Here is a 9,964-nt window from a genome sequence, read left to right as displayed (position 1 = left end):
CTCCGCCTCCCCGCCTAGCGCGTTTTGTGGACCCCTCGGTTTCCGCGGCAAGCCGCTGACGTTTGCCTGAGCCGTGTTGCCTGGGCCCCGCGACCTTTCACCCCGCCTCCCCGCGGGAGCGCCCCGGCCTGCTCCGCGCCCCCGCCAACCCCGCGCGCCCCCGCAGCCCTGCGCGCGCCCGCAGCCCCGCAGGCGGAGACTCCGGCGCGGAGGCCGGCCCCGCGCGGCGCGTGTGGGAGTCGCGGCCCCTCGCGGCCCCCGCCCGCCGCCCCCCACGCGCGGGAGACACGATGAGCGCGGGCGGGCGGCAGCGGCGCGGAGCAGCGCAGGCGGCACACGCGCCCAGGCAGCGGCGGCGGTGGCAGCAGCGGGAGCGAGCGCCGCGTTAGCCGGGTCCGCCGCTCCGGCCGCCCGCCGCCGCTCCTCCTCCCGCTCATTCACTCGCCCTCCTCCCGGCCGCCCGCGCCTCCTCCGCTCATTCACTCCCGCTCTGCCCGCCGCTTTCTTCTCCTTCTTCACCCTCCGGCTCCCACACCCCCTCCATTCCCGCTCCTAGCCGACACTGCACTGCAGCTGCTCCGCGCCCTGCCCCCTCCCCAGTGAGCACATCAGCCACACTGCTCGCCGCCTCAGACTGCTATTGATCCGATTAAAGAAAAACCTTAGCAACCCCAAACGAGAAAAAAAAAAAAAAAGCCAAAACAAAAGGGAGCCGCTTCTCCCGGTGCAGCGGCAGGAACTGCAAGCATGATGGCGGCAGCTCCCATTCAGCAGAACGGGACCCATACGGGGGTTCCCATAGATCTGGACCCGCCGGACTCGCGGAAAAGGCCGCTTGAAGCGCCCCCTGAAGCCGGCAGCACCAAGAGGACCAACACGGGCGGTGGGTATCGCTTCCGCCTCCCGCCCCGTCCCCGCCGCCCTCCCGCGCCGTGGCCGCTACCGCCGGCCGTCCCGCGCCCCCTCCCCTGCACCTGCCCCGGCCCCGTCTCATCAAGATGGCGACCCGGGGTTCTGAGCCGACCCGCTCGCCCCAGCCGGTGCTGGCCCCGGCGACAGGGTCCGCTCCCAGGGCCGCCCCCCGCGAGAGGTGATGGCCGCCTGAAGATGCGCGCTGCATTTAACAGTCTGATCAAATAAATAAATAAATGGCACTTGGGTAGCGGCTTGCAGATGCTGGGGGCACCGGAGACTTTTGCCTCTGTTCATCCCCTTGCTCTGGGCCACAAGTAGTATGCAAAATCTTGATGAGTGCATGCCCTGAGCGCACTTACATGGTCGGTACAAATATCGCATTGATTTGTCTTCAAGGGTATGCATACGAGGGGGGTGTCTGGTACGGTGACTTGTTAGTTAACATCCTGCGCTTCCTCGGAAGATGAGTTATAACGGGACCGCTATCGCTTCTTCATTTGCACTGGAGTCATCTTAACAATGCATCCAATGCATCGAAGCAGAGGTGAATTTATCTCCAGCATATACATTAGAAATGGATGGGGGTCTTGTGAGTGGCACATCGCAAAATTCGGAATACTCGTTCACAGTAAAGAGCTGGATTTACCGAGAAGTTTTCTATTTAAGACGTGATCAGGTTGACGGAGACTAAAGTTTATGGAGTTGGCTTTATTTTCTGAAACATTTCATTTTTCTTTTTCACGGCTCATCGAACCTCCCCCCTTCCCGCCCCCCATCCCCATCTCCGTTTTATGGTTCTTTTGGAGAGGGAGCATTATCTATTTAGTGACTTTGGAGTGTATTTAGAATAAATAACTCCTAAGCTTTTTAGTATTGGCAAGATTCTTCTTAAGGTCTTTTAATTAATGAGCTTAGACGAGATCATAGTAGACTTAGAAGTGCCACGGAAATACATCAGGATTACTTAGATTCTCGGTCCACCACATTGACGCTTTTTTCCCTCTGGCAGTTTCTCAAGGCTTGGAATACACCCTACAGTTTGGGTGGACTATTTTGCAGGAAGATGGTTGTTTTGTATACTCAAAGTCGGATATAGTCAATGATTAATTGCAGTCTTTTATGTTTGCTATGACAGACAAATTTAGCGGATCACTATATACAGTGTTGGATTTTTTTTCATCTTCAGTATGTTAAGTGAAGGTTTGTCATCTTCTAAATCTCTGAAGTTTTGTTAAAGGGTCAGTTTTCTTTCATTTTGCCATGGTAACCACAGAATTGGAAGACTTTCATGTTTGGAGTAACAACTGGAATTTACTCCTCAGTTTCTTTTCGTGCTGCAAATTGTTTGAACATGTGAATCTCCAGAACTGGGAAAGGTTTTGTAAATACTTGTTTTTCAATGTAATTGGTGGTTTCCATTCCTTAAGCATTTTGCACTGCTGTTTTCTGCAACTATATGTCCATTGGTTTAATTGATGCTTTCTCTCTGGAAGGTGGGTTGGGGATTCAAAGTTTAAAATAATCATGTTAATTGAATGTATTTCTTTACATGTTTTCAGAAGACGGCCAGTACTTTCTAAAGGTCCTCATACCTAGTTATGCTGCTGGATCTATAATTGGGAAGGGAGGACAGACAATTGTTCAGTTGCAAAAGGAAACGGGAGCCACGATCAAGCTGTCTAAGTCCAAAGATTTTTATCCAGGTAGGTGAGATGGTAAAGACATTGTTTGATGAATCCCTAAGGAAAAACTCCAAATATCTACATCGGTTGTGTGTTGTCTTAAAAAAAGAAATGATATGGTGGAGATTTGAATGTTACATTAGCTCACATTGTGGAATCTTTTTCAGCGTATTTCCATTGTTGTTCATGTCCCCCCCCCCCCATTAATTGATATACTGTGTATGTGATTTAGACTGATGTCGATATTATTCTCTGTGTGTTTCGGAATGCTAATGGCTATCACAAAAAACTTAAAAATTAGAGACAGAAACCTGGAAAGTTGGCATAAGGAAAATGTTCTTCTGAAGTTTACAGGCATCATTGTGATGACAATTAGTTTAGAGTGAATTCAGAGGAGGGGGTAGGGTGGTTTCTTAAAGAATGGACCATTTACTTCTGAATCCATTATGCACCTCTTTCTGCTTCATTGCTTTGTTTGTTGGCCTTGGATGAAGTAAAGAGAACGAGTGCTGTCTCTTCAAATATTTAAAATACTTCAAGAATCTGATTGGGATAAGAAATTTACCACACTGCCATGCAAGGGGTGGAATAGTGTTTTAGAATTTGTGTTAAGAGCCGTCTTTGATTGAAATACTTTACAGGGTGGTATAGTAACCTGCTAGATTATTGCAGGTTTCCTAGGTCGATCGTGTGGATTTTGATTTTTGTTTTTGTTTGTTTGTTTGTTCGGTTTGGTTTTTGTTGGTGGTGGTTTTGCTTTGTTTTGTTTTACTTTTGGGCGCCTCCTTTTGTGTTGTACATTTCTTCAGGTTCATCTTTCTCTTTTCATTCCCCTCAGTTCTGTTTCTCCGGTGTGTGAATCTTCAGTAGTGAAATCACAGTGGAATAGTACAACCCCTGGTGATAAGTATCCTCAGCTCCTCTGCTTAGCTTAGATCTAGCTTTCGGTAATTTCAGGAGCTTGTTTTAGTTTTATGACTGTGAAAATATTAATTTAGTGCTGATTTGAGCTATACTGCTTAGTGTTTTCCTGATGGAAAAGAAAGCAGAATTGCTTTCAGAGGTCTTGGCTACCAAGAGCTCTATAGTACTCAGACACTGGCATGGACCGAGGGAGGCTCAACCCTTGGAGGACTTCCTTTTCACAGCTAATCATCTGGGTTAGAAACCGACCATTTGCTTGAAAAGATTTTAGAATGGCTGATGCTGTACTAGTTGAACACAGTAGTTTTGGGAAAAATATTAAATGTATTAAACTGACGTGTAACCTGTTAGATACTGTGGCTCTCTAAAGTTTGCCGATGGCTCTCCTCGTCTCAAGAAACTTTCCTTATGTAGTTGGAAAGTTTAATATATTCATGTTGGTGCATTGAACAGGTATATTATAATAAAAATCAGTGTGGAATTGTGAAAATACTTAGTTTAAATAAAAGCACTCAAAAGAGCTTGATTGCAGAATTAATAACATGATAGATCTAGGAAGAGCTGCAGTGGCAAATTAAATACCCTGTCAATAGATGAAAATGAAAACGCTTTTCTGCATTATACATGAGGTGCTGTCAAATACATAGGGGTGTTACAGAAAATTGATGTTTAGCCAGGATATTCCAAATAGCAAATTAAATGCCTTTTCACATGAAGGTAGTTTATTTTCAGTGTGCTGGAAAGGGTGCACTAAGAATTAGATCTTTTGTTTCTCGTCCACTTATTTTTACCTTTTTTTTTGTTACCTGAAAATTGCTTATTTTATTTATAATGTGAAGATGTTATTTATATATAGCAAGAATTTTCCTTTGGGGGAAAAATGAGAAGCTGCAGTGCTTTGAATAAAATCTTGTTCATGTAATGACGTAACCTGACCAAGTAGGAGCTAAAGCATGAGCTAAAAGAGGGCTCATTCTTGGCCTCTAACAGGTGGGAGTCAGTATAGGCTATGAGATCAGTTTTAAGGATAAAACAAATCCTTGTAGTTTCTAGGAAGCTTTAAGAATTCTCAATAGTTTGTATTAAAATGCAATTTTCATTCACTAATGAACTCTTTGGACAAACACGTCTCCAGGCTTCACATAGACTTATCTTCCTGCGTTTTCTGCTTGCACTGGACTAGACCCTGTAAAATTATCTAGGATCCTAGTATTATTCACAGAGCTTTTGATGGTTTTTTCTCTATCTTCTTCTACATAAGAGATACTTGTTGTGCACATATCCAGATGAACTAAATTAGGAACCGTGATCGTATTGTTAAGTGACAAAGAAGATCCTACAGAGTTCTGCAGTGATTTAGCAGCCCAGATTTGTATGTCTCAGATAAATACATCCATATGTATGCAAACATGTATGTATGATTGCCGTGTTCTACCACAATGAGCATTCCTGGGATTTATTTCAGTGAGGCATTTTCTTTTTTTCTGGTTCTTGTTTGGTTTTTAGTATATTTGGGGGGGGGGGAGATGCAACTTAGTTAAAAACTACTAGATGTACTCAAATTACCTATCATTTAAAATCAAATTTAAGTGTATTGTTAAACACTTAGTAGTAAAAATACTACTGTATTTTTCAAAACTTTCTCTAAGATGTTAACCAGGAATGCAGTCACCTTTTGGAACATTTTAATACACTTCAGCTCAAACGATGGGCACATCTAAAAATTTGTAGCTAATATAATTTCTATAAATTTTGGGTCAGATTGTATCTTTGTCTCATTATAAGCAAACCTACATTTCTGAGTAAATATTTGTAACCTTTAGTCAAAATGAAGAAGACAAAACAAATTATATGAGTTTAAAGTTTATACAGCTCAATGGTGTATGTATTTCAGTGTCTCATGTATGAAGTGACCAGGGCAGTTGTGTAATGTGAAGTTGAAAAGTACATTTCTATCATTGGGATCACAAGAAAGTGAGTCACGAGTAGATTTTACTTTGTGCTCTGTATATTTCTTCTGTATATGGATACTCTAAGACTCAATCTTACAGGATACAGACTTCGCATTGGTGATTTAGGAATGTAGCTGTTTTCCTAACTTGATTGAAGAAATCTAATTGGACTTATTTATGTATTCTTTTATAAGTAGGTTACACAGGAGATGATTGTGATCAAAGGCAGCTTTCTCATTGTAGAGGGTGAATTACTGCCTGCATTCTCAAAAGGGTGGTTAGTGTTTTTTAATTCTTTTGCCTGCCATCTGATGATGTTTTATTTTTATTTATAGATTGGTTTTTTATCTGTTAAAGTTTAATAAATGGTTCATGTTTGCAATTAATGAAACTTATGGAACACATTCACTATTGGTTGGGAATAATCAAGAATATGTCAATATTTTCTTCTGTGCCTTGAATATTAGAACATCTCATCCATGACCTGTTTCTGTTCTTTAACACTGGAGACACTCCTGATGCCAATCAAACAGGATTTCTTTACTATATGTTGGAATCTATTTCTGCATTTTCTTATATTATTTTACTATATGGTTATAAAACTGAATCATTTTTAATATACAGTATTTCTTTTGTTGCTTAAGTTGAAATTTGAATGTTGATTTTAGATTCTTCAAATTCTGACTTAGTGGTGTCCAATTTAGGTGATGTTTAAAAAAAATTAGAAGTCTTTTATCCATTTAATTTTTTTGACAGTGAGAAAGCAGACTGTAAGTTAAAATTCTTTCAGTGAAGGGACTGCATTGCACCATTTTTGTTTTGACGTGGTAAAATTCAGTGGTTTATTTAACTTTTAGGGTTGAAATTGAGTCATATCTATATGTCTCTCTGTATAGCTATATAGATAAAATCGGAGAAAGTAAATTTTAAATTGGACATTTTGTTTATGCTTTTGAAGAGAAAGTATTTTGGCGATATTGGTAATAAATGCCATGGGGATCTCATTCTCCCCACAGCTTCTCAAAGTTTCAAGGTATACATTTTTCTTTTATCTCAGTTGTAAACTACCTTAGAAATTTATTGATACACATTTTAAGGCAAGGTCAATATATTGACTGTATGGTAACACATAGAGAAAATGGAGTATTTCGGTCTCAGGACTTGTTGGTTGGTGGAACATGACAGATACTGCTCTCTGCAGCCCTGACTTCAGTGGCACCAGAGAGTCTGCTGTCCATGACGCGTTTCTCTCCATAATCTGAAACTTGTTATGTCTGTGTTTGAGATAGTAAGTACCTACTGTTGTGGGTAACTCTGTATTTTCCTTTTCCAAATCCTTAGGTGAATGAAACATCCTGTTCACATAGACAATAATATTGCTCAAAATTTTGCTTCATTGTCCTTTTTAATACTTTATTTTCATACTTTAACCATAGGAATTCTTTACACGAGAATGTTATTGCTATGCCATAATATTTATGAACATATAAAATACCTTTTACGTTAATCTCGGAAATGCAAATACTTCGTGGCAGAGGTTTCTGGAAAGATAAATTAGCATAACATGCCTTGGGGGTTTTATTTGCTCTCTTTTATTGCATTTTGACATTGGATCTTCTACGACTGAATTAGCAAATTGCGAAAAATTACAAGCTTATAGTGTTGATGTGTTCATGGGTTTTTAATGGCACAATTTCACTTTGAAGTGTGTTGTTTGAGGCCATCTATGTTTTAGAAAAATAGTTCAATTGAAGCATGTGAAACTGTAGGCATAATCTAACGTTACTGGGCAGGTGCTGTGCCATATGATTTTAGCTATAGTGAAGAGGACTGGTAAAACCATTGACCTATGTGATTTGAGGATGTTTTATATTAATATACCAAGAAGAATAAATGATCCCTGGCAGAGAAATGCTAAGTAATATGTGGTATTGCTAGAAATCCCTGACAACCCTGACAAACTCAGCACTCAATAACTTGCTTCTTATTATAATTACTTATTTTGTTATAGCCTAAGATGATTTTTCTTTTTAGTTTATACAAGAACTATTAATTATACGTATTATACCACCTGTTATCTAAACTTCTGCACTTAATAAGCATCTCTTGTAAAACTTTGTAGAGTTTGGTCCCACTTGCTTAGCTTCAGGAGCAAGAACAGTGTTCAGGCTCAAGCTGGAGGGGAGGTGGTGGGAGAGTCGTGCTTGATTGCCGTCTCATTTCCATCTTTGGATACAGCTCTAGCATAAAGTTAAACAACATCTGCAGAGATCTGACTGACAAACATCTCTCTGGGGCTCATCACTGCAGCTTGCAGCAGGTGCATGCAGCTTTGCCGTTCTTCCCAGAAGGAGGTTGGTTGGTTCTAACCCTCACCAGTAGACCAGAGGGAACAAGTGACTCTAGAGAAGTGGCTGGTTGTCACTTGTCCGGAGCTGGAATCCTACAGGTAATTGGAATGGACTGGTGGGAACCGCAGCAGTACGTGCCTCACAGTTCATCGCAGCTGCCGTGCAGCTTAATTAACCCGACCCTCAGAGACTGAGTGTCATGGTAGAAATCGCAACATTCAAGAAATGAAGCAATGCTATTCAACACACACACACACACACACACACAATTAGATTGTGGCAGTTACCACCTTCAGCTTTAAAGATAGAGCATTCTCACACTTCTAATATGAAAATATTTGTAGGTAAGATGATTTTTCAATGACCTAATGGAAATTCAAGGGAGAAAGGACTCAAGCTTTAGGTGTTGAGATAAAAGAAAGAGGCATTTAACTTTCTAAATGCCTAAAATCTGCAAATGCACTTTAAAACTGAGTAGAACTGTTTTGTACTTAAAAAATATCTTAGGTTAATATTTATTAATTATCTTAGGTTAACATTTGATTAGTTTTATAAGAGCAATAATACATGTGAGTTTCAGTCTTTTAAGAGTTTGAGAGTGTTAGAAAGGTACTTTACAAAGTATTTTGAAGTATTCTAATGAACATGACAGGTATAACATATTTTAAAAATCTATCTTAAAGCTAAATATAATAGTTCTGCTGAAAGAGTTTTTTACCACACTGTTTTAACTTAAGAAACACACAACTAAAAACTGAAGAGAATTGACTGCCATACATTGCTTTTTAAGAAATCCCTTAATCTGTCTGAGGTATTGACTTACATATGGTGTGTATTATATATACAAATACATTGTGGGCTCTCACACATATCAGTTGTATATCTTATTGCAGTCTTGTGTGTCTATAGACTTTTGAATGAAAACCAGTTTCTAACATTCACACAGATTCTGGAAAGACGCTGCTACGTTTCAGTGTGATTGAAATATAAACACAGGGAAAGAAATCTTAAAGAACATGAGGAGCAGTTCCCAAATTTCTCTTGACTTTACTAATTTGATTTTTGGGCGAGATACACTGACTCTAACTGTTGATACACAGGAATGGTAAGGTTTGGAATTTACACTGATCAAATGTATCATTCATTTTTTCATGAAGTTTTTTTCAATTTTGATGCCAATAATTATTTTTGACCATGTGAAAGTGACACGTGACTGTTTCACACACATACTTCACTGTGACTTTAAAAGATTTGATGAACACAGAAAAAGAGTAAACATTATAAGACTGTTAAAGCTTTCTTTTCTGCTAATAACATTTAGATAATCTCAATATTTTGAATTTTAAACCATGACGTGGACATCATTCCGTGACAGACCTTGACCATGCACAAACACTGTTTGCAAATCTCCAGTGTTCTGCTGCTGCTTCCTGCAGGGCCTGGCATAGCATTACTGACAGGACTAGGTGAGCAATGAAAGCAGTGTCCTGACTTCCTTTTTTAAAGAACAAGACGATTCAAGTAAGATTAATTGGTATAGAAAATTCATTTTTGGCCATTCTCAAGCTAGTTTTTATTCAGTAGATATGTAAAGTTATTAGTTTTTATTTGTAGGCATACTTAGGGTTTACTATTTAGTATATGTAATTTTTAGTGAATTTTACTCTAAACTCAGCAATTCTTAAATCTTAGAGGATATTTTTCCCATGACATGTGCATATACTTTCTGAAGTTTGGAGAGATAAGTTCTTTCCTTTTTGCCGATTTTTTGAGATTCATTTTACTTTGAAACCCTATAGTGCCATTCATAGGAAGGATTATCACACAACTTCAATAGCTAAGATTTCAAGCTCTTTTGTTCCTTTTAGTGTGATAAATGCTGATTCAGTCTGATGTTAATGAAAGTGGTTCTCATCAAAATTGTTAGTACTTTACTACTCTAGGATTAGATTGAGGTTGACTGTGCTTTAAGGCCTTTTCTTTGTGGGGAGGAACGGTGTAGCCATTTCAGTAGCACAGAACAATATAGAGTATTTGTTTTTCCTTTATTTGTATTAATACAAATAATTCTATTTATTAATATTGTACAACTATAGTTTTTCAGTTCTTGTCAATTTCAATATTTAAGAAACCTGTTTAT

At 39.8% G+C, this 9,964-nt stretch overlaps 1 protein-coding gene across 3 annotated transcripts in view; it reads left to right on the top strand.

Annotated features, from left to right (window-relative positions):
- Positions 1–726: 726 nt before the first annotated feature.
- Nova1 (NOVA alternative splicing regulator 1) overlaps positions 727–9,964 on the top strand; it is a 125,242-nt gene continuing 116,004 nt past the window's right edge. For all 3 annotated transcript variants that reach the window (NM_001100541.2, NM_001414916.1, NM_001414917.1), the window contains 2 exon segments: positions 727–883; positions 2,475–2,618. In NM_001100541.2, the coding sequence (NP_001094011.2) occupies positions 748–883; positions 2,475–2,618 (280 nt within the window). In that variant the 5' untranslated portion in view covers positions 727–747.

The sequence above is a fragment of the Rattus norvegicus genome, chromosome 6, assembly GCF_021556685.1.
Source record: "Rattus norvegicus strain SHRSP/BbbUtx chromosome 6, alternate assembly SHRSP_T2T, whole genome shotgun sequence".
NCBI classification, from domain to species: Eukaryota; Metazoa; Chordata; class Mammalia; order Rodentia; family Muridae; genus Rattus; species Rattus norvegicus.
This window is presented reverse-complemented; position numbering and strand designations above follow the sequence as displayed.